This window comes from Hyperolius riggenbachi, chromosome 1 (assembly GCF_040937935.1).
Source record: "Hyperolius riggenbachi isolate aHypRig1 chromosome 1, aHypRig1.pri, whole genome shotgun sequence".
NCBI lineage: Eukaryota > Metazoa > Chordata > Amphibia > Anura > Hyperoliidae > Hyperolius > Hyperolius riggenbachi.
In genome coordinates, this window is record NC_090646.1 from 250,517,424 (window position 1) to 250,543,451 (window position 26,028).

Sequence of the window (26,028 nt, forward strand, 5' to 3'; positions counted from 1 at the left end):
GCCACTACTCGGGACCCCCAAACCAACATTTAACACAACAGGGGAGCGCAGGCAAGCCCTGGAGCTGCCACCACCAGGAACTCACCCCCACCACTCCTTCAATTTACCAAACACAAAAGGATTGCTCACTCCCAGACAGCACTCTGCCACTTATATAGTCTGCAGACTGCCAGTCAGCCAATAACTTCAGACTTCAGTCGCATATAGACAAGGGCTATATGACCAGCAGGGGGCACCAGCATGCAGGAAACTGGTGGGGCTGAGTGGTGGGGGTGAGTTCCTGGTGGTGGCAGCTACAGGGCTTGCCTGCACTCCCCTATTGTGTTACATGTTGGTTTGGGGGTCCCGAGTAGTGGCAGTGCACGGGACACCCGCCTGTCATGTGTGTGCACTAGTGTTTGCATATTTTAAACTTTATTTGCAGCTCCTTATGCAGTTTAGTTAGGAGGGGGAAGGATGAGAGGGAGTTTCCTGCACGCTGGTGCCCCCTGCTGGTCACATAGCCCTTGTCTATATGTGACTGAAGCCCTCTCCAATGATCGGCTGAATTGCTCAGTCTCTGCTTAATTAAGTACTGCAGACTAAGGCTATCATTCATAAAGGAGCTGTCGGTAAGGGGAATCAATGCGGGAAAACACCGCTGGCGGTGTTTTAGACTTCTGGGTGGGCATTCATAAAAAAGTATCCATGTGCGGTAGCAGTGCGGAGATTCCCCGAACTAGGCAGGCGGTAGGCAGGCGGAAGGGTTGCGGAGACACGGAAGCTGCTGAGTTGATACATTTCTCCGTGTTCCGCTCTGCTGCAGCTGCCTGGGAGGTCTGTGTGCCTCCATTCACTTACATTAGTATCGCCACATCAGAGGGAGCGGTACTTCCCGACCTCACACCACTTGCGGTGATCTTCATGAATTAACATTTTGCTACATTTGTTCCGATAATCACCGCACAAGGCGGTGATTTATCACTCTGCTCGGTAGTGTCATGCGGAAAGAGCCTTTATGAATGCTGACTTTGCCGAGTGTTCGGTAAAGTCAGCTGTTTTAAGCATTTCCGCATGCGGAAATACTTTATGAATGATAGCCTTAGTGTAAGGTATTTGCACTTCTTATTGGCTGACTGGCAGTCTGCAGACTATATAAGTGGCAGAGTGCTGTCTGGGAGCGAGCAATCCTTTTGTGTTTGCTGTACAAATACACAAAATAATATGTGAATTTGCCTGTTTTTTCCATTTACATTTTTACACAATTTTGTATTTTCTTAGCAATATGTGTGGGGGTTGGTTCAAACTGCAAGAGCTATTTAAGCACTAGTGATTTAAAAAGCTCTTGGTAATGCAATGCAACACATAGCATTACATAAGCAAGCACTTTTAAAATCACAAAGTGCTTAGAAAAAGCTCTTTCAATGTGAACCAGCCCTGACGCGGTTGCATAGGGAGCAGTAATAACTGCTTGTGGCCTAGTCATGTAGGAGTAGAAAATTAAATTAATACAATACCTACATAATGTGACCTCCCAACATTTAGAGATAAGAAAGAGGGACACTTTAAGAAACGCCCCTGTCACACCTCAAACCACACCCCTGCCACACCCTCATCATGCATAAACACATTTTCAGTATAAATATACATATATTAGCACATATTTGTACATCAGTCCTGAAAGAGGGACAAATGAGAGCAAAGTTTTTCTTGACAAAGTTTTTTTTTCTCTTGCATGATATAATTGCAGTATGTAGTGTAGTGTTGTTATGAGTTTGTGCATTACATAATATTTTCTACTTTTTTCTATAATATTAATCAAGGTATTGTTTCTGTAAAATACACTAAATGTGCTATCAGTGCAAATATACATAGCATATTATCAACTTAAGTTTTTTTTCATTAATTATGAGGCACACATGTCCCTATGTCATAGCATTTGTGGCAGTGGCTCTCATTTGAAATGTATAAGGTTTTTTTATTATTATTTATTTCCAGCTAGGCTGGAGGGTGCAGAGGCATTTCATTTATAGAGGGTGAGAAAACAGGTATAAAGGCTAATTAAAGAGTATGCCAGAGAAACAATTAATCATAGAGTAGCAATGGATGTATTCTAATATCTGTGGTAGAGAATGAATATGTCCTAAGTGATAGGGCCTAATTGCAGGGGGAGAAAATGTGTCAGTTTCCTTGAGGAAAAAATACATGTGTTCTAATGATGTAGTGAGTGGGTGTACTGTATGTATCCTATATGTAGGGTGATTGGAATTAATGTTCTAACTCTAACTAGAAAGTAATGGATATGACCTAACTGTAGGGGTGAAGTAAGTTTGCCTCATTTGTGAAAGGGATAGTTTTTAAACTAATTATGGCCAGAGAGAGGATAGAATATGCACTAAATATGAAGGAGGAGCCTGGATGAGCCTTTATTACAGAGGGTGGAAGGATAAACCTTAATTGCAAAGTATGTATGTGTCCTTATTGTAAGGAAAGGTGAAGGTAAGAATCTGCCTCAGTGCTGGTTGAAAAACTCTTGCTAAAAATCACACAGCAATATATCAATTCACTGGTGCTTAAAGTGGTCTAACACCCAGCATTTCAACTTTGCTTTAAAAGATTGCTTACAGCTTATAAACTATTATGCCAGATTTTTTTTTAGCAGAAATTCACTGAATGGATTAAACATGATATTTTAGTGCTGCATTTAGCTAGAAATTCTCCTCCTTGCTTGCTTGTTTAGTTACGAATGTATCTATCTACAATGTAACAAACAAACACTGCTCTGAGAGAACAAAGAGGGCTTCCCCGGCAGGCTTTTCAAAGGTCTATTTGTATTCCAAATAAAGATACATTTTGTAACTAAAGATAAGAACGGATGCGGATTCCAAGTTGAATCCAACACTAAAATGTCATGTTTAGCCCATTCAGTGAATTTCTGCTTAAAAAAAAATCTGGCATAATAGTTTGTAAGCTGTAAGCAATCTTTTAAAGCAAAGTTGTAATGCTGGGTGTTAAACCGCTTTAAAAAAAGTGCACATAGTGTTAACCAACCCTTAAATAGGAGTAAGGCCTCTTGCACACTGCAAGTGATTCCGATTCAGATTCCGCTTTTTAATCAGTTTTTACATCCGATTCAGATTCCGATTTGCAGTGTGCAGGGAGCAAACTGCAAATCGGAATCTGAATCGGATGTAAAAACGGATTAAAAAGCGGAATCTGAATCAGAATCACTTGCAGTGTGCAAGAGGCCTAAGGAATGTCTTCTAATTGCATGGGTAGGGAGATGGACATGTCCCAAATGTAGGGGTTAAGAGCAGATAAATGTGCCATAAAGAAATGGCAGAAGGAAGAAGAATACTAATTGCCCTGGAGTAATCAATAAGTGGTGAGAGTGGAAGAGCACTAAATAACTCACTAAGGGGTGGCATGGTGACATCACCACAGACCTCATTTCCAAACTCAGACAGGACACCATCTCCATGGAAGTTGCATGTTCCCCCTGTGTTTTCTTGAGTTTATTTCATTTTCCATATGATTTGGTCTTTGATTTTATCTGACTGATATCTGGCACTGAGGATTTTTGGCCCAAGCATTGTAAAGTTGTTGTTTTTTTGCCTTCTTCTGGATCAGCTGGGATATGTGATAGTGCAAGACAGTGTTGGACCATATTATACATGATGGGTGGGTGTCTTTTTTTTTCAACCACACTGACTATGTAACTATGAAAATCATAATAGCTCCCACTGCTGGTAAAAGCCTTCTGTGAATTGCATTGTCTGACTTGTCTGAGATGTCTTAGAAAAAACGGCACTGTACTTTGTTTGCCAACTGAAATGCCAAATTAGAAAAGATAAATAATATTGAAAATGATTAGACTATTTTGCATATTTAATAGATTGAATAAATAGGCTGAATGGAGGAGCTGGCGTCATGCCACCATACAATATGTCACAATATAAGTATGAATCTCGAATACAGATTACTAGACTTGCAATTCTTTAATGTTTTCGATGATTTAATTTGTTTCACAGCCAGTTTGTTTGTAATCAACATAATTATATGTGGGATGTGTACAGTGCTTTTGATACAGTTGTGTATACATTCTGCACTCTCTCAACATACTTTAGATAAGATTTAATAAATGTGTCTCTTGAGCAACAACATGGTTCTATTTCCCAGTAGAATGGAAGGTGAAAGGGAGCAGGCTGCATACCCACTACACTACAGAAAAGGAATGTATTGGCAAGCAAGCCAGCCAGGGCAGTATTAGTCCCACTGTATGATTTTCATTTTGTTCTTTTTTATTTTTTTAGATACTCAGGAGATATTTTATAATACTAAACAGGGATCGGTTGAAAAGGGCGCCCGAGCTGCCTGTATGAAAAGGGCGCCGCCATAGACATCAATGTTATTTCTGGAAATATGGGCTACAAGGTGTAGAAAAGGGCGCCCGAGTTTTGATATAGGCTACAAGCAGGCTCCCCTTTGTAGCCCATATTTTTTCGGCTACAAGGTTTTCGGCTACAGTAGGGCGCCCCTTTGTAGCCCATATTTTTTTCGACTACAAGGTTTTCGGCTACAGCAAGGTGCCCCTTTGTAGCCCATATTATTGCCTTTTTTTTTTGTAGCCTATGTTTGTATATGGGCTACAAGTGCTGGAAGCCGAATTATTTCATTCCCCCCACTATCCATGGCGGCCTGGAGGGGGAATAGTAATTTACACATCCCGGAGTTTTTTTGTAGCCGAAGTTTTTATATGGGCTACAAGCACTGGAAGCCGAATTATTTCATTCCCCCACTATCCATGGCGGCCTGGAGGGGGAATAGTAATTTATACATCCCGGAGTTTTTTTGCAGCCGAAGTTTTTATATGGGCTACACCAGGCGCCTTTTTTTTTTTTGTAGCCGAAGTTTTTATATGGGCTACACCAGGCGCCTTTTTTTTTTGTAGCCGAAGTTTTGATATGGGCTACACCAGGCGCCTTTTTTTTGTAGCCGAAGTTTATATGGGCTACACCAGGCGCCTTTTTTGTAGCCGAAGTTGCTATATATGGGCTCCACCAGGCGCCCTTTTTTACCGGCGCCCTTTTCATGTAGACCCACTAAACATTTTCTTCCTATGTTCAGGAAAAAATTTATTGAATCAGGCCCTAGATATCTGCCAGTTTATAAACATTTTTTTTTTTACGTTAGCTATAAATTGTCATTTGTTAAGTATTATCTTCTACTGCTTCCTCCATCATTAGATATGCCCCTGTCCCTGAGATGCTTGGTAGCAGGTAGTCCCCTTCTCAGGGGCAGGTTCCTCCCTGTCTTGCTGTTTGAGCTGATTCCTGACAAGGCAGTTGACAAGCAATTTCTGTAACCACCCCATTATCATCGGACCCAAGGTTAGTGTCTGCCTCAATGGGAGGAAAATCTGCGTGAAAGTCCTTTCACTTGCCCTCATTTTATCCCTTATCACTTGGGTTGTCTGCAGGAAGACTGCTGTTAAACTCTCACCTGATCCTGATGTGAAAATCAGAGGGAACAATGGGACACCCACATTGCTTTCTTCCTCCTAACTCCAAGTCATCTCCTGAGTATATAAGAATGACCTGAACCTCTTACAGGACCTACCCCAAGAGGTCACTCATGTTCTTCTTAAACAACAAGAAGAATGCCTTTTAAATGTAAGGTGCAGATCTTCCAGCTGCCTCAATATACATGCTGCTGTGGAGATATCAATGCTGTCAGCAGGGTGGTGAGGAGATGACCTGCATTTACAACTGTTACAAGCTGTCTAACTTATGCCTTGAGAAAGGGGCTATGCCCTGAAACATTGGCTTTCTTGGTGATAGAATAAATATGTAAGCATCTATTTTTCTACCGAGTCTTGCTTGAACTGTTTATAGCTTGCCAAATCTGGTCTTGCGCCAGTAGCCGTTCCCATTGAGTAGGTTGTAAGAAGTGTGAATCTTTGAACTGCCTAAACCTATTGAGTGGGGATAGATGGGGTATACCTCCCTAACAAAACAAAAAAATCAGATCATTGAGGCCCTGCTGTGTCCACTTGTCTGTCCACATTCTGTTGTTGCAGGTACTGACAATGACTGTGGATGACACATGACTACAGCTTACAAAACTCTTGCTGCAGGGACATTGTGTTTCAAACAAGGGAGGTATGCTGACAAACCTCCTTTATTATTTATCTACTTTAATTCACAATAGTGCATTTCCCACACTTCCCCCTTCTCCTCTACATAAAATAGAACAGATTATCCAACAGATTGCCTGTAAAATTATTGCTACCAGAATATTTAAGTAGTACTCACAAATTGACATTGCTGACATGAACAACCAACCAATATAGCAGGTGGAAACTTTATAACCATCTCCACTTGATTGATCTTGAAACCTTCTTAATGTGGTCACTCTCTTAGAAAAAAGGAGGAACACAGTACAGCTAAAACAAAAAGAGTGAGGAGTTGGGAACCGAAAACCTCCTCCAATGGAAGTTAGAGAATACAATGGGAAAAAAAGAGGTGCACAGGTTGAGATAAAACTTAGTTAAAAGCAACTAAAATATGGAAAGAAGAGGTGGCTGACACTAGATCTATAAATAAGGATTTGATTTGGATAATTGGCAAAACAATGGTAACATGTTTCCTGGACTTATTGACTTCCTCTGGCTAATAATTTGTGCTAGTACACAATGCAGCTGAGCTCTGAGTGCCTCTGAACAGTGGTGCTCATCCGGATTCCGTATATCTGGGTAACCCGGACATCCGACCTTTTTTCAGCTATCCAATTCGGATTCAGATTCCGGATTTCTGTGCAAATCCGGATAGCTATCTGCAGATATTTGGTCCCATACCCGGATATCCAGATCTGAATACTGTAATTAAGGAGATGACATAATTGAGCCAATGAGAGGGCTCCCAGCAAAAGCCCTAGCAACCAATCACTGAAGGGAACCCTGGCCAGCCCCACCTGACCTCATTGAGCCATTCAGAGGGCTCCCAGCCTAAACCCTGGCACCCAATCACAGAAAGGAACCCTGGCAGGCCCCCTTGTATAATAAGGAGGGCTGCCATGATGAGAAATCTCATCCTTGCTTCTGAATGCTCACTAAGAGACATGCTCCAGTGCTGCTGGCCTAGCAAGTGCTGTATACAGTGATAAACCTAAAGCTGTTCAGTAATTAACACCTTCACTATAACTACACTATTGTTATATTGTTAATTAGGTAGCAGGTAGCTTGAGGTAGCAGTGCCAGTGTGACAGTTAGTGTCTTCTCCTCTGCTGTCTGACTGTCACTCGGCACGTGGAACTTGGCACGTGGCCTTTGGCACTTGGCACGTTGCCCTTGGCACATTGCATTTGGCACTTTGCACTTGGCAGGTGGCACTTTGCACATGGCACTTTGCACGTGGCAGGTGGCACTTTGCACTTGGCACATGTCACTTTGCGCATGGCATTTGGCACGTGCCAAGTGCCACATGCCAAGTGCCACATCCGGCATGCTCCTGGCAGACATTACACCTGCTGCTACTGCATTGCCCTGCTCCTGCTGCCTTTGCTGCTCCCACCGCCAGGGTGAAACAGGCCACTGCTTCTGTGCTGATACCATCTATATTTAACCCAAAACACAATTGCTGCGTAATTTTTTGGAGGTGTCTGGGCTGAAAACTGCCATGTCCCAGTTGTGCGGTTGGACTTTGGACACAAAGTGAGCTGCACGACCGCTGTCTGGAACCTAGTCCTGATGTTAATTGACAGCCATTTTTATTTGGGGGGGGGGGGGGGGGAATTTAAGTCCCCACATCATCAATTAGTGTTTCCCTTTAAAAAAAATAATAATGCTACATGCCTCAGTTACCCTAAAAAATGTTTTTAAAGCAATTTAAAGGCCACTTCCGTTTTTTCTATCCAGATATCCGAATCTGCCCCGGATACTGAGGTCGGATATTTATTTATTTATTGTATTTATAAAGCGCCAACATATTACGCAGCGCTGGACAATAAATAGGGATACATACAATATTTAGGGGTGACATACAGCAAAATGACAATACCTGAATTCAAGAAAGACCAGATTATGCAGCACAGTATGAGTACAAGGTAATGCTTAGTCACTGGAAGGGAGCATGGAGATTAGGCAAGTTAGGTTCCCTCAGATGCATAGCATGGGTTCACAGTAATGGAAGTGCATGATCAGGTAGGACACAAAAGGAGGAGGACCTTGCCCAAAGGCTTACAATCTAGAGGGAGAGGTAAGGACACGGAAGATAGGGGACCAGAGTTCAGCTGTGGGTTTAGAGCACTTGTGAGGGGTAGTAGGCCAGAGTGAAAAGGTGAGTTTTGAGGGCTTTCTTGAAGATGTTGAAGGAGGGGGCTGCCCTAATGGGTGGAGGTAGGGAGTTCCATAGTGTTGGAGCAGCTCTTGAGAAGTCCTGGAGGCGTGCATGGTACTGGGTGATGCGGGGTGGCGGTTAGGCGAAGTTCATTGGAAGAGCGGAGTTAGCGGCTAGGTGTGTACCTCTGAGTAAGATTGGAAATGTAGTTTGGACTGGTTTTGTGGACAGATTTGTAGGTCAGACACAGTATCTTGAATCTGATTCTGGACTGGATAGGAAGCCAGTGGAGGGATTCAAGGAGGGGATCCACCGTGGTGGAGCGATGGGAGCAGTGGATAATTCTGGCTGCCGCATTCATGATGGACTGCAGTGGGGCTGTTCGGGTCATAGGGAGACCAGACAGCAGGGCATTGCAGTAGTCAAGGCGGGAAATTATGAGGGCATGGATGAGGAATTTGGTGGTGGCAGAGGTCAGGAAAGGGCGAATCTTACAGATGTTATGAAGGTGGAAGTTGCAGGACTTTGTGAGGTTTTGGATGTGGGGAGTGAAGGAGAGTGTGGAGTCCAGGGTGACAGCCAGACAGCGGGCTTGAGAGGTAGGGTGAATGGTAGTGTGACATCCGATTTGGATTCGGATCAGAAAAGTTTGAACTCGGATATCCGACCCAGGTCGGCTATCTGGGTATCCGGATCCAAATCCAATCTGGATTTTGAAAAGGGGTATCCGAGCAGCACTGCCTCTGAAAGCCTGGACGCCTCTCTTCCCCATTGTATTCTATCAACAGTCATTTAAAATGTTACCAAAGCTTAATGACTGGCACACACAATGAGATTTTCTGGCAGATTTACTGCCAGATCGATTATTTCCAACATGTCTGATCTGATTTCCGATCGATTTTCTGATCGATTTTCCATAGAAGTGAACAGAAAACCGATCGGAACATCAATTGGAAATCAGATAGAACATGTTGGAAATAATCGGTCTGGCAGTAAATCTGCCAGAAAATGTCATTGTGTGTACCAGGCATTAGATTTGTGGTGTAAAAGCAACCAGCTAGTAAGAAAACGGTGTACAACTTTGTAAACATCTAAGCACCGGAATCAGGATTTCTTTAAAGTGGATCCGAGATAAACTTTTCCTCATTGCATAATTGTGTTCCTTTCATATAGTTTATAGGGCATTCCTCAAGCCAAATACTTTTTTTGTCCTAATACTCTAATTCCCTATAAACTAAACAAGCCTCGCCCACAGCTTTTCACAATGCCTTGGCATTTTCAGACAGTAGCAAGAGCTTATAGGAGTTCAGTCTAGGTGGGGGGGGGGGGGTTATTAGCCATTGATTTCAGAGGCAGAGGGTAGGGGGGAGGAGGGGAGGGGACTGAATTTACAGACAGGCAAGCTGATAGCATCTCCAGCTCTCAGTCTGTGACAATGGGTCAACCAGAACATGGCTGCCCTCATTGTATCACAGGAATAAATATTCATAAACTGTTGAAGCTGTTTGCAGCTAGATTTGCTGTGTAAACTATCTAAACTTTAGATAACATATATAGACAAGTTACTTGTTATAGTTAGTTTTTCATCTCGGATCCGCTTTAAGTGTTGCCAAAGAAGACATGAAGAATACAATTGTTTAAGTTCATTCATGATTTTAAAAATTACAATTTATTTGCAAAAGATAAGAAAAAACGGTTTAAGATTTACAAATGTAAATGTTTATTGGCATAATTTATCAATTGCATTGCACAGTCATTTTTTCTATCAGATTACAGAAATAAACAAAAGGAAAAACAAAAACATTTGAAAAAATAATTTAACAAAATCAGTTCAGGCAGCACAGGTAAAATGTAAATTATTTGGTGTCATTGGAAATGATCCTTTTCAAGACACTGCGCTGCCTTCTAAGTCCAAGTGCATGGTCCTTGTTTGTTTTAAATAATTATATAAAAAATGTATCTCCCAAGGGGATAATAACCACGTATTTCATTATTAAAGTTCCTGCAATGAAAATAGATCTGTACAGCAACATCAAAAAAAGGAATATTTTAATTTGTGATAAAACTGTGGTTTAGCAGCATCGTTTGTGAATACATTAAATGTTTCTGAAACCACAGCTTATTACGTTTTAATGATACTTAATTGAATACATTAGTGTAAAGCGTCCTGTGTCCAGATGTTGGGTTTAAACTGATAGTGCTGGAAACAATGAACAGGTCTGATGGTTTTATAAATGGAGCCTTCAGTGCTTGCGGCATTCCTCTGGACCTTAAAAAATAAGAAAACGAAGACAAGTAAGAATAGGTAATAGAATGTGTTTTTTTGCAGATACCAATGCAACAAATGTCAGTCAGCAGCAATATTATAAGAAAGGCATTGCTAACAGGTTCATTATATACTGTTGCACATGAGCAGCTATTGTAGATACTGTAAAGCCCCGTCTACATGGGGAGATGTTGTGGCGATCCGGCGGCTCGATAAGCCACCGGATCGCCTCTTCTGCATCCTCGCGCGTGCCCGCCGCGTCCCCGCTCGCTGCGCGTGCGCCGCATTCGATTCCCCGCTCATCCCTGCTGGCGCCGCTTATCTTCCGCTCGATTCCCTGCCATTGTCCCCTCGCGGGGAGCGAGCAGGGAATCGGCGGAAGGCAGATCCGTCCTGTCGGATCTTATCAATCGAGCCGCATCAGCGGCTCGATTGATAAGGAGCATTGCGGCTGCATCTACGCGTGTAGATGCAGCTTAAAGCGAAAAGCAATATTTTTATTGTCTTATTTTATACACACAAAACAAATTGTGAGTGCTTTAGTAAATTAGATTTGCAACCAAGTTACAACAAAGAGCAATAAAGTTCCATAGAAGACTGGCATGCTTATAACAAGAACAGATTGATATGACGTCTTACAAAATATTTGTTTATTGATATCGTGGTTGGAGTACACCACTCAGTGAAACACCACGCACTTTACATTCTGATCTGATTTCTGCTAGAGTTAAAAGAAATCCATGCTTCTCTCTCATTTTCACAAAAAAAGTAACATGTATCATTTATTACATTCATGTAAGCAAGACGCACTAAATCCAACACACAGCAAAGGAAGGATATGAAGCAAGTACATATTTTTAAAGATTGCGCTTTGAAGACTCTTTTTGATGCTCCATGTACAGCACCCACTAATGTAAACCTAAATTTCAGCACCCTTTCCTAGGCCCATCCTGACTGTAAAAGCAGCTGCTGAAAAACCTTTTGTCTTTACAATGTCTCATGGCTTACTAAACAAAACAAAAACAAACAAATCTTTGTTTAAGCATCCCTGCTATGGCCTCTATCATTAAACAAGATGCCACTGTATCTTGCCCACACAGTAATGCAGCTATGGTATGCAGAGCAGCCCAGTGACTCCCTCTTACTATCAGGAACTGTGATTGACTCCACATAAATGGAAAGGTAAAAGCACATTGTGACACTGGTTTACTGGATTAAAGGGACCCATACACCTAACGATTTTCCCGCCGATATACAGCAGATTCGATCACTGTGGTCGAATCTGCTGTGAAATCGTTGCGCAAACACTGACAGAACGATCGATTTCCATCCGAAATCGATCTTTCCCGTCAATCCGATCCTTGCGGAAGATTTCCCTCGATCGCCTGCGGGTCAGGAGTGCATCGATAGCGGCGTTTGAATGTCCAATGACCGACGCTAGCGGCAATACATTACCTGCTCCGGCGGCGCGTGTCCCCGCTGTCACCGCTGCTTCTTCTCCGCTGGGTTCCGGCTGGCTTCACTTCTTCCTGTCCAGACAGGAAGTTTAAACAATAGAGCGCCCTCTACTGTTTAAACTTCCCCCGGCAGGAAGTACAGTGAAGCTGGAGCCGAGTGAGGAGAAGACAGAGGAGCCCGGGGGACTCGCGCCGGCCGGAACAGGTAATGTATGCAGGGGGGGGGGGGGCGGTGGCGGCAGCAGCTCCACAGATTGTGATCAGTGCCATGCTGAAATCGATTCACAATCTGTTTGCAGTAAAGGCAGCCATACGATCCCTTTCTGATAAGATTCGATCAGAGAGGGATCTATCTGTTGGTCGATCTGATGGCAAATCGACCAGTGTATGGCCACCTTAAGACTGCAGACTACAAAGTACTTTATTTGGTGTCCTATAGAAAGCCCACCTTCCCCAACACTCAAGAGACATCAGAGATGCACCTTATCAGCAAAAAGCCATTCCCCATCTAGGCTCCTCTGTGGCTCACAGCAGGGGGCAGTCAGCTAAGCACTGCAGAGGAAAGCTGGTATCATGCTTGTACCTCATGAGAGGCAGTTGTGTGTTGTCTGTGGAAGGGAGAGCAGCTCCAGGACCTGTGGTGAGTACAGGGGAATCTCCCATGTGGCTGAACTTAGTGTCCTGAGGTCCTGGACTGTGGACTGGTGTATTTCACCTGCATCTGGTTGTGTAGACTTGTCGGATGTCTACTAGATGTTGGGACTGATGAGCACTGCATCTATTGGGACTGCTGGGATCTGTTGTGCACCTCTTGGACTTCTGCTATTTGGGGAGCTACTGAGACTTTGGGACTTGTGTTGCTTTGCCTGTTTAGCTGGGAATTGGGACTCTTTGGTGGGGGGAATCTGTGGCACTCCGTTGTGGATTGTCTAGTAATATTTTAAATTTTTTGTGTGAACTGCATGCCCAATAAATATAATATATACACTGTGTCTCTGGGCTCTGGGGTCTTAGAACTGTCACACACACGTTAACTTATAAGTTGTTTTATTTAAGTAACATCAACTGTGATGCCTAGTACACACCATACAATTTTCTGTTAGATTTTTCTGTTAACCACTTGAGGACCCACCCTTTACCCCCCCTTAAGGACCAGCGCTGTGCTGAGTGATCTGTGCTGGGTGGGCTCTGCAGCCCCCAGCACAGATCATGTAGCAGGCAGAGAGATCAGATCACCCCCCTTTTTTCCCCACTAGGGGGATGATGTGCTGGGGGGGTCCGATCTCTCATGCCTGCATGTGGCTGGCGGGGGGGGGCAGCTCAAAGCCCCCCTCCGCGGCGAAATTCCCCCCTCCCTCTCCTACCTGCTCCCCCCCCGGAGATCAGGGCTGCACAGGACGCTATCCGTCCTGTGCAGCCAGTGACGGGATGTCCCCTGTCACATGGCGGCGATCCCCGGCCGCTGATTGGCCGGGGATCGCCGATCTGCCTTACGGCGCTGCTGCGTAGCAGCGCCGTACAAATGTAAACAAAGCGGATTATTTGCGCTTGTGTTTACATTTAGCCTGCGAGCCGCCATCGGCGGCCCGCAGGCTATTCACGGAGCCCCCCGCCGTGAATTGACAGGAAGCAGCGGCTGCTTCCTGATTAATCAGCCTGCAGCTGGCGACGCAATACTGCGTCGCTGGTCCTGCAGCTGCCACTTTGCCGACGCGCGGTATGAGTGCGCGGTCGGCAAGTGGTTAAGGTGGTCATACACTGGTCGATTTGCCATCAGATCGACCAACAGATCCCTCTCTGATTGAATCTGATCAGAGAGGGATCGTATGGCTGCCTTTACTGCAAACAGATTGTGAATCGATTTCAGCATGAAACTGATCACCATCTGTGAAGCTGCCGCTGCCGCCGCTGCCCCCCTGCATACATTACCTGATCCGGCCGGCGCGTGTCCCCACTGTTTCTTCTCCACGCTGGGCTCCAGGTTCTGGCTGGCTTCACTTCCTGTCCGGGGAAGTTTAAACAGTAGAGGGTGCTCTACTTTTTAAACTACCTGTCGGGACAGGAAGTGAAGCCTGCCGGAACCCGGAGCCCAGCGTGGAGAAGGAGCAGGAGTGACAGCGGGGACACGCGCCGGCCGGATCAGGTAATGTATTACCGCTAGCGTTGGTCATCGGACATTCGAATGCCGCTATCGACGCACTCCCGCCCCGCCTGAAATCTTCCGCACGGACAGATCGACGGGAACGATTGATTTCAGACAGAAATGGATCATTCTGTTAGCGTTTTCGCAACGATTTCACAGCAGATTCGATCACAGTGATCGAATCCGCTGTATATTGGCGGGAAAATCAGTAGGTGTATGGGCCCCTTTAGTTTTTTCTGTTAAATTTTCTGTTAGATTATTTTCTGTAAAGTACTGGTAGAGACTGGTCATTATCTCTGGTGAATTGTCTTCTGGTTATCTCCTACTCAGTAGAACAATGCCTAATTGCTAGGCAGATAGATGGTTAGATAGATAATTTCCAACATGTTGGAAATTATCTATCTGGCAGGTAAATCTAACAAAAAATCTAACAGAAAATTGTATGGTGTGTACCTAGCATGAGAGAAGAAAAGTTAATTGAATAGGGGCCAATGACTGAATATACATACAACGTCTTTATATTCCAAGGAAGGTAGAGCTGCAGTATATCCGTGGTTATCATTGTAAATCTGCCTTTAACATGTCCCCACTCTTGCTCTCTCTCTCTCTCTCTTTCACTCTCTCATACATTTTCAATTTTCCACTACTTATTCCCTGAGTAGATCTTATCACCACTGTAGCACACACTCAGCGAAGGTAAAGGTTAATACACACGTCCAACATAATGCACAACCAACCGCACAACATGACCAACCGTGTGACAAGTTGTTTACACGACAAATAGGTACACACACACCAACTAACTAGACAACCAACTCACTTAAATACTGCGTATGCAAGTGAACTGACAAACTGCACAACATGTCTGCATTCAAAAACAACAAAGTAGTTTAAACGACTTGTACACGTATATCCAACCTGCATGATAGTTGGGCAGGTTGATCCGCTGGATAGATCTGGCAAATCACCTATTATCAGTTGGTTGTTTGCCAGCCGTACACACACCCAACTGTCTTCCAACAGACCAAGTTTAGATAATAGTTGGGCAGATTGTTTGGAAATGTGTATGAGCCTAAGAGGAAGCCTTAAGACTCAAGCCTTAAAAGACGAGATGACACATTTGTTTCTGCAAATAATGTGAATGGCATACCAGTATTTTGCAAAAAGAGCTGAAATATGAATTGCAAGTAAGTGTATTTTATTACTGAGCCTCATTTTAAAACACTTTAACCACATGTATAAGAACACTAAGACTACAAATCTGAGAGGCGCATTGCCACTATTGGACCTTTTTGAGCTTGCACTCCTTGCCTGATGAAGCGGGTTATACCTGCGAAACGCGTTGCGGAGTGCCAAAATAAATTGTTATTTGCGATTTGAACAATCTTGATTGTCCATCATTTCAGGAGGTAAGTCCACCTGTACTCCTCCTTTTTAGTTGTTTTTAGATCATTTTAACCTGCCTGGCGCCTCTGTCCAAATTTGCACACTAAGACTACAAAGTTTCATACAGCAAGAAAATACAATTCTTTTAACATTTTAAAAGAACCTAGGTATCATTCCAATAAGTATTAGGTGTATATTAAAAATGTATCTAAAAATAGGAGCAAAAGTGTTTTTGTTTTTTTTTCAATCATGCGAAGGACTGAACATATTCCACCACTACCAATGTGCACATGCTTTATTATTATATACTGGTACTGCTTCCTGAGCATTTCTACCATCTCTTACCTCTACTAAAGTCATGCACACTATGATAGAAAAGTTATACGTGGATGAAGGTGCACAAGGAATCAGTTCCTAATGAAACACTTCACTATAGTCTTACTATTCTTTCAGTGCACAGGGTCAGCACCATGGAGAGCGGATATCACACACATTCTAGATTTTTTTTCCTATATAAAGCAAAATCTCAACTTTCGCCACCAGCTCAGGTTTGTGTGAGATGTTTTGCTCATCATTTTTCCATTGTGGATTGATTAGACACATATATAATGCAAGGCACAGCAGTTTCAGCTCTGACATTACTTACATTGGTTCAGTACAGCTGCATGATAGAACATTTGAGTCATGGAGGTACTTCATGAATTGTATTATTGATCACAATAGTATTTTCTCTGCCAAAAATGCAACATTATCTTGGTTCTGAAAGTAGTTTCTGGTACAAGGAGTGGAGTCACACAGGGGTTAAGGTTGGCTTTTGGGTAGAGTTAAGGTGCCCATTAATGATACCATTTTTTCATTTGATGTGATTCTTTAACCTCTTGAGGACTGCAGGGCTAAACCCCCCTAGTGATTTTTAGTAAAATTGGCCACTGCAGCTTTAAGGCGAAGCTGCAGGGCCACACAACATAGCACACAAGTGATCCCCCCCCTTTTCTGCCCACCAACAGAGCTCTCTGTTGGTGGGGTCTGATCGCTCCCTCCATGTTTATTTTTTTTTACAAATATTATTGTTGGTGGTTTTCTTTAAAAAAAAACTGTTTCTTTAATTACATTCCCTCCCTCCCTTCCTCCCCACAGCCAGCCAATTACGGCGAACGGCTGTCATAGGCTTCTGCCTATGAGAGCCGATCACTCTCTTGTCCCCCAGGGGGATAGCCGTGTCACACAGCTGTCCCCAGTGCAGCGCTGCTGCTGATCACAGCAATGCACAGTGTAAATAGATGGTGATCACGCCGTCTAACAGTCTCCCGAGCGGCAATAGGCGGTCCTGGGGCTGCCGCCGTGGCCACGCCCATCGGCGTGACGCGGTCGGAAAAGTGGTTAAACACTATTTTTGTGTCATCAAAAGGTCATTATCGATTGTTCCCATAAACTGGTAGATTAGGACAATTATCTCTCTTCCAATTTGATCGTAAGATGAAAATATTCCAATCGACTATACAATTGTTTTACATTGATTTTTGCCGCACATTGCGCAGTTTTGATACAATTTGATCATAAGATCACATCTGATTAAAATTTGTAACATTAATGGGTACCTTTAGAATGATTTCCTTTACATTGTCTTTTAGCACCAAAAACTCTATACTAAGTAAGTACAGTACTAAATTGCTTGTTACTGAAAACTAACGTCATGCTTATGGTTGTGTGTATTTGTGTTGTTTATGGATATATTAGCTGTTTATAGGATTTTCTGCACTTAAATAAATATTCAATTAAAACTGTTATAATTATCATTGCAGCCCATAGTTTCAGTCATTAATATGCATCCATTGTCAGTGGAGTGTTTGCAGAGTCAGTCAGCATAGTGAAAAGTATCAGGACATCCCAATGTTGGCAAATCCCAAACAGCTAAAATAGGAGCAGCGGCAAAAAGTCTAACAACAGTGGATTACAGCAGCTGTCACTTTCCCTAGAGCAAAGGCAAATGCATTTGTTTGTCATGGCTCTGGGGAATGGAACTCTGGCTGTATCTGCATGCAGAATTAGATGCTGCTCTGCTACCTTTCTATTGCTTTTTTCTTAAAGCAATAATATTTTATGGACTACCATTACTATAAAAATGTTGCAGGTATATGAATTATTTCAAACAGGACAAAATAATGAATTAAGTATTGCTTGAAAGAACTTACTGTTTGAGAAGAGAAAAGGAAGAGACAAAAAAGGCCTTGGGAAGATATACACACAATGTTTAGAGGGCTGGAGTAATGCTATTTAGCTTCACAACATTAAATGTGTTAATATAAATCAAATAAAACTTCTTACTTTTACAAATGTATTCCATTGGCTTTTATCTCTGTCTAAACAAATCTTCAACACAATCCTCCATAGTTAATTAACACTATTTCATTTACATGGTGGTAGTGGCTAGATTATTTATTATTATTATTATTTATTTATATTGCGCCAACATATTCCGCAGCGCTTTACAAAGCACAATAAGATGACAAGGGGTACATAGATACAACTAACAAATGTACAGCAGAGTTCCAAGCAGCACAAATATTGTTAAAAAAACAGTAAACATTAGGAGGACGACCCTGTAGTGGAGGACACACTAGGTAAGGGGGTGGAGGATGGATGAGGCAGTGACCCTTTGCCTCTGATTACATAGTGACAGATAAGTAAATAAGGGCTATAGAATGTTATAAGATTGTCTGAAAAGGTGTGTTTTAAGAGTGCGTTTGAAGATGTCCAGGTTTGGAGCATGACGTACAGGCTGTGGAAGAGAGTTCCAGATAAGGGATGATACATATATCGCAGTTAAAGAGTTTCAAATTAGCCTCTCACAAAACAGGGCTATTGAATTGTACCGATTAGCAAGAAATTGAAAGTTTGGGCCCATAAGAATTTAGGTGCAGAGCTAATGATATGTGTGTGACATTTGGTGACGCCTGACTCTCCTATGTCCTTAGTAACACTGACTTCAGGTGGCCATACACTGGTCGATTTGCCTTTAGATCGACCAACAGATAGATATCTCTCTGATCGAATCTGATCAGAGAGGGATCTTATGGCTGCCTTCACTGCAAACAGATTGTGAATCGGTTTCAGCATGAAATCGATTCACCATCTGTGAAGTTGCCGCTGCTGCGCCCCCCCGGATACATTACCTGATCCGTCCGGCGCAAGTCCCCCGGTCTCCGCTGTCTTCTTCTCCGCGCTCGGCTCCAGGGCTCCTGCTTCACCCCACTTCCTGTCCGGGGAAGTTTAAACAGTAGAGGGCGCTCTATTGTTTAAACTTCCTGTGAAGCCTGTCGCGACCCAGCGGAGAAGGAGCAGCGGTGACAGCGGGGACATGCACCAGTGGAGCAGGTAATGTATTGACGTTAGAGTCGGTCGTCGGACATTCGAACGCCGCTATCGACGCACTCCCGACCCGCCGGCGATCGAGCAAAATCTTCCACATGGACGGATTGATGGGAACGATCGATTTCGGATGGAAATCAATCGTTCTGTCAGTGTTTGCACAATGATTTCAAAGCAGATTCGATCACAGTGATCAAATCTGCTGTATATCGGTAGGAAAATCGTTAGGTGTATGGGCCCCTTAAGATAAGGCTCACACTGTAATGCACTGTTAGACTATACTCCATTTCGTCAATAGTGAAGGTAGACCGCACTCCTTCAGTGCAGAGGTGTGATATGCCAGGTCTTTGAGCCCCACCGCATGAAGGTCCCATACAATCAATAAAAAAAATGATGGTGCCGGTCTTGATCTTTTATGTAATCCATTTTGTGACTTAAACATTGGGTAACCCATGCTGACTGTAGAGTTGTACCATGACAGTGACTGAGATTGCACTGTGACAATGACACAGATTGAGTGGCACCATGACCCCACAGAAAAATGAGGGGAACACTTAAACTGCACTTACAGCCTGAGGTAATAGTGTCATATTGATAGACACTGGAGTTGCAATGTGACCAAACTGTGGTTCACACTGTAATTGTTGTGACAGAATATAGTGGGTGGCATGCTTTGACTAAACTGACAGATGGGGAGAATCCTAAATGCACAGACAGGCACCACACTGTAAATTTAAAAGAGTAGAACACACAGGTTAGGAACAACACCATAGTTTATCTGCTACCCTCCTTGCTCCTCCTGTCCGGCTGTCTTTCTCTGCCTATACAACTGTGACTTTTTGCAAGAGTGCTGCTTCTCCTGTGACCCTCCTTCCAAGACTCACTTTCCAGTCACTGAGTACACTCACTTATGTCCTCATTAATTGAGCAGTTGGCTTGAAAAAAAAATAATCAAGACATATGTGGTGGGTACAGTGAATGCAAAAGGGTATACAGAGATCAAAGAGGCAGTAAAGTAAAGGGGTAATTTAGGGCAAGTAAAGGAAGAGAAAGCAAAAATAAGGAATCGCCAAAGTAGGTCAGAGATAGAATGAGCACAGGAAAAGAGCATTCCGCTACACCCAGGCTGGGTATAAAACTTTTCTTCAACTTTATTTGCACATCAGTAGACACATACAAAGGCTGAGTCTACTGGCGTCAGCCTTTGTATGTGTCTACTGATGTGCAAATAAAGTTGAAGAAAAGTTTTATACCAAGCCTTGGTGTAGTGGAATGCTCTTTCCCTGTGCACATGTTTTGAGACCCGTGATTCCTGCTCTCTTGGTCTGTGCAGCGGTGGTGCCAGCGTTTCCTCAATTTTTGATAGAATGAGCAGTTTGGAGGAACTGAAAACTGGGGACAGCCATGAGCCAGAGGAGTAAGAGAGTGGAAGCTGCATCCACATCACGTAAAGTGGTGTGCCTGTATCATCGTCTCACCATCTACCTTCTGACTGCAAGTCATGTTTGTATTATGCATGGACATATACAAAGACTTATTGCTACCTCATCCAGAATAAATCTCACATCTCTGACAGCAGTTAGTATGTCTGCACACTTATCTAAGCAGAAAAATCTACTAGACAGAACACCTTGTCTGATTGCTGTTCTTTCTCTGTTCCAGTGTGTTCCATTGGCATATATTTTCCACTGTTAGCTGTCAATGACCAAGTAAAAGTTTCAGAATAAAAAACATCAATTTGTTAACCAGGTAACTCCTGTATTTCTTGATTACTACAATATTAGCAACTCTCGGGGGAAGGGATTTTTCGCACTAACTCTGCCCTCTTTATGGTTTTACCATTACTATTCTCACTGACCTTTTCTAGTTTCCCATGGTAAAAAAAAAATACATTAAAGCACCACCAACAGAAACCACTGTAATGCCCAACATTAAATATCTGAAAGGATAAAGGGAATAAATAAGGAGTTGCATGTTTGCATTCACTGCCCCAAAACCAAAAGTACTGCTTTGTTTGTTCAGGTGCTCATGATATTCGAATACCCTTTGTACTGTATGTGAATTATATTTATTTTTTAAAATTATAGGCTTTTATCAGACCTGTTTGTTTTGTTAACAGGCATTATTTCATGACTATATGCTTTAACGCATAAATCTGACAGAGTAGATACATATATCCCCACTAGTAATTTCCCTCTGCTTTTCGATTAAACAGTTTCCTTGTAATGTATAGCATCAGATTTAAAGCCTGTTCTCCTAGTGAAAAATATAAGCGTGCAAACAGTATGTGACATACCATCATCACCTCTACGTATAGATACTTCTTTATAAATAATTTAGAGCACAAGGTCACATACTCATCCAAAGTTCAATACATTATAGGAAAAGTGGCTAAAACTTCTTTGACAAAGGAAAACTGTCTGTGTTGTAAAAAAAATAATATACTTTAGCAAGCTTATCTTACTTTACTGAAGATGGCAATTTGCAGAAAGTTTTTTTTAATATATATATAACTGGCAATCATAATCTACGGATAATATTCTAATTTCAGAGTTTCTGCAAAAATAATTTCAATGTGATACTGCAAAGTTATTTGGATTAAAACTGTTCTATGCTGAAGGCAAAATGGAAACAGCTGATTCTCTCACCTTTGAACAGATGGGACCAATAATAGCTTAATTATATCGAAAAGCTGAACAGAGAGACAGTCTTGTGCAGGTTCATGAGGAAGGCTGTGAAAGGATGGAGTGGGCTGAAGTCCTTCTTAAGGTTTCTTTATGTAACTGCATTTCATAGAAATTCAATTATAACAAACTATCTTTATTACTATATTGAAAAATGTTTAGTGTTTCCAATATAAAAGACCCAGGATCATGCTAACATGTAAGGGGTGGTCAAGTCCACAGTGCAAACTAATTGGAGCCATTTTCCAATTCCCCCCAAAGAGAACACCTTCCTCTCCCTTAATTCATTCCCTAGTGACTGACATTATATCCATTTACTGTTAGCCATTTAGGAGGCATAGCCTGGACCAGACCCATAATGTGGAGTTTGTAACTTTGTTACCACATGACCCAGCAGACTTTGTGGCTGATTAAAGGGAACAGCATAGTAGAGAGTGAGTGTGAAGGAGCTGCTAGCCATCAGTGGTGCAGAGTGCAGACCAAGCCATAGCTCACATCTAACAGATTTTTCTAAATTGCAATACAGCTTAAAATGCTATTTTTTATCATCCATTTTTTTGAAGTGCAAATATGAAAAAGAGCAAATTAATTCAAGTTGCACAACATAGAACTGGTTTTACTAAAGAAAGAAAGACCGGAGCAAAGATACGTGAAAATTAGACTACAAAGTTCCTTGCAGATTCGATTCATCCACTGGGAATCATTTCCCCAAAATGTTAGATCGATCGATTTTTGGTTGATCTTTACTAAACATTGATTAAAAGTATCAGACAGGGTGGAAAATGTAAAAAAAATCAGGGGCAGGGCAAGAGCATTGACAGATCGGTGGCCTAAAACTTTGCTCTGCATTGAACAGTGCAACTCTGCAGTCTGATCGACTCCAATAGATTTCTTGTAGGAATCTGTTGGAAATTGGTGTGCAGTGTATGGTGGGAATTGATCTCTTCTGAATTGATTCTTTTCAGAAGGAATCAATGGTTTTGGAACATTGTCAGTGTAACTGTCTATTCAAATGTCTTTCAGAACAAGGTACACATGAAGACATTAAATAATATATGAGAGGTAAGACATTAAATAATATGGAATCATCTGGCTAAATAACATTTTTCAAGACATTTGAGAGACATGTGTGGTCAGCAAACTCCCTTTTTACATAGGTTATAGGGCCTGAATGCAAAAATACCAAAAGCCTATCAAGAAGATACCTTTGGACTTGTAGATGAGAGAAAACACACAGGGACACCGGGAGCCTAACCTTGTATGATTGATATAGAAAGGATTGAGGATATAGATATTAACAGTATAAGGTTATAATCACAAAGCTGAGTTGTAAAGGATACAAGCACGCATTGAGGAATGTGGGGAAGTACTGCCCCCACTTGGCCTTGTGGATGAGATGCGGTGGTCCAAAAATAGGTGGTCTCACTCAAGGTGAGATCGTAAAGTGAGTTCCTCTGGTGAGGGTCACTGGTAAACACTGGGAGGAGGTAGGAGGCACCCAATGGTAGTGAGGGTGTATTTATCACGTGGTACAATAGATAGTAAGAGGGTCTTATCTTCAAGGAGCAAGTTTCATGGACACAATGATTAAAAAAAAAAGCCAAAATTTATTATGCACATAGGGCGTGTTTCAAAGCGAAAGCCGCTTCATCAGGTCAAGGTGCCTCCTATGGGAAACCCACCCTATTAGTGTTTTGTCACATCACATCCAGTAATTGTTTTCTATTATCTGCTTAGATTGTCTGCTGTTATTTATTACCTGTTCCTTTGTGCCATTGGTCCTTAAGATGGTTATTTGATTATTTTAAGGTATTTTTACTTGACCTGATGGAGCAGAAGCAGATTTCACAGTGAAACGCTTTGTCCTATATGCATATTAATTTTATTTTGAGAACACAGTGTCCATGAAACTTGCTCCTTGAAGCTAAGTCCCTCTTATTGTCTATTGTACACACTATATATATATATATATATATATATATATATATATATATATATATATATATATATATACACACACATAAACCCTCACTGCCCTTGGGTGCCTCCTACCTCTGTTTATCTTAGTGTAGCATGTGCTATAAACCTTTGGTAATGCTTACATGACCTTAGCCTTGGTTTAAAATACCAGAAATACTATTTAGTTGGATGTTAAAACTGATACTATAAAAACCTCTTTCAAAATACTTAATTGTTTTAGAAAATTAAGTCATAAACAACAGTACAAAGATGGCCTCAAGACATACTAGCAATGCATACTATTCTGGGTTTTATGTTACATAGACATTTAATATAAAGTTATAGCTAATCACCATTTAAGTAATTGGTTTGCACTCAAAATGCTGATGGTTTTGTCAAAAGGTAAACCAATCAATGATGTTGCTGCAAGGCAAAATGTTACAGTAGACACCATTTTAATTAAAATTCTACAAAATTATAAGCTACGGTAAATGATCATTGTTGTATTACAAGGTAGTTTCAATATAAAAAGCAATTTGAGCATATTTGTTTCACATAAAACTTGGTTGGTTCATTCACTTGAGGACTTTCAACCATTTGGGTCTGATAAGAAGACAGAAATACTATATGAATAAATATTAAATAAAATTTACTATTAACAGAAGCTGGTGTTCAGTCCACAAGACATAACCTATTGACGTTAAAAACAACAGGCCAAACGATTAAGTGATAAAAAAAATAATCTCCTATTGATGGTTTGCATTCATAATACTCAAAAAACAATGAAGCCTGTGTGTTATACACTTCCTTTGCATTTTCATGCTTAGACAAGTGCATATACATTTTCATCCATTGTTATCAACAGAGCCATGCACACTGCAGTATGATCTCTATTGTATGATAGGTGCTGAAATTCGAAGCGATTTTAAAGCAATGTGTCCGCATTTTCCATTATTTGAGCTGAGCAGGTCCTAAGAACCCATTTACATATAAAATACTGTATGTGTGGCAATACGTTAAATACATTGCGATGCTATGGTACAAAGACAGTTATGAAGGCACTTAAAATTGTCTTTGTACCATACCTTACCCCTCAGTTGGTGGGGCTGTAGTTTAGTTGGCGCTAAAAAAAAATATTTATCAGTACAACTATCCAGTTTCTGCAACACAGTTCCTGGAAAACTAGAGCGGGGGTGGCATCTTCCTGCAGGCACTGATGGTGGTTACAACGTGTTGCAATCCAACCTTGTAAATATAAAATCCTAAAAATCTATCTAGTTGTTCAGACACACAGGGACCATTTGACTTCTGTTTTTTTTTTGCCGGTAATTCTGGGAGGTCTTGGAAGTAGCAGGTAACATCATCTCTATATCTACTTTGCCATGTTGTTTATTGCAGCATCCACCACCATTTAGCAATGTGGATTGAGGTGAATTCAGTTATGTGTACCATGTATACCTGTCAGATGTTTGGTTCTGGATTGACTTAACCGAAGAGACAACCTTCCTGCTATCATGGGCATATGGGCTGTACTTCTGATTTTGCCATTAGGTGTCTGTGATTATCCTCTAGACAGAATCAACTAATGCCACAAACAGGAAGTGCAGTGTATCTTCAGTCAAGCAGCTCCAACAACATTTTCTGACAGTTGGCAGGTGAAATACATACTAGCACATACTTCCACCGATGCTAATGAACAGACAGGTCCAGTTCTAGACATTTTGTTGCCTGAGGCAAACTTGTGAGGATGGGAACCCCCCCCCCCCCTCCCCCCCCCCCCCCGATTTCGAATGATCACACAGCACCCGACAATTTGCTATGCACATAATACCTGTAGAGCGCCTCAAAAAAACACCCTCAGTATAGGTGGTTAGGTAGCCAAATGTACGTGCCCCCGGTATAAGTAGCTAGGTACAATTGCCCTCAGTATAGTACAGTGGCCCCTAGTATAGATAGCTAGGTACACTTTCCCCCAGTATAGACAGCTAGGTACAATTGCCTCCAGTATAGATAGTTAGGTACAATTGTCTCCAGTATAGATAGCTAGGTACAGTTGCCCCCAGTATACATAGCTAGGTACAATTGCCTCCAGTATAGCTAGCTAGGTACAATTGCCTCCAGTATAGATAGCTAGGTACAATTGCCTCCAGTATAGACAGCTAGGTACAATTGCCTCCAGTATAGATAAGTTAGGTACAATTGCCTCCAGTATAGATAGCTAGGTACAGTTGCCCCCAGTATAGATAGCTAGTTACAATTGCCCCCAGTATAGATAGCTAGGTACAATTGCCTCCAGTATAGCTAGATAGGTATAATTGCCTCCAGTATAGACAGCTAGGTACAATTGCCTGTAGTATAGACAGCTAGGTACAATTCCCTCCAGTATAGATAAGTTAGGTACAATTGCCTCCAGTATAGATAGCTAGGTACAATTGCCTCCAGTATAGAT

The 26,028-nt window shown here is 42.0% G+C and overlaps 1 protein-coding gene across 7 annotated transcripts in view; it reads right to left on the reverse strand.

The window, feature by feature from the left end:
* Positions 1-10,011: 10,011 nt before the first annotated feature.
* Positions 10,012-26,028, reverse strand: part of CCSER1 (coiled-coil serine rich protein 1) — a 1,139,724-nt gene continuing 1,123,707 nt past the window's right edge. For all 7 annotated transcript variants that reach the window (XM_068232582.1, XM_068232600.1, XM_068232592.1 and 4 more), the window contains one exon: positions 10,012-10,584. In XM_068232582.1, the coding sequence (XP_068088683.1) occupies positions 10,468-10,584 (117 nt within the window). In that variant the 3' untranslated portion in view covers positions 10,012-10,467. The remainder of the gene's footprint in view (positions 10,585-26,028) is intronic.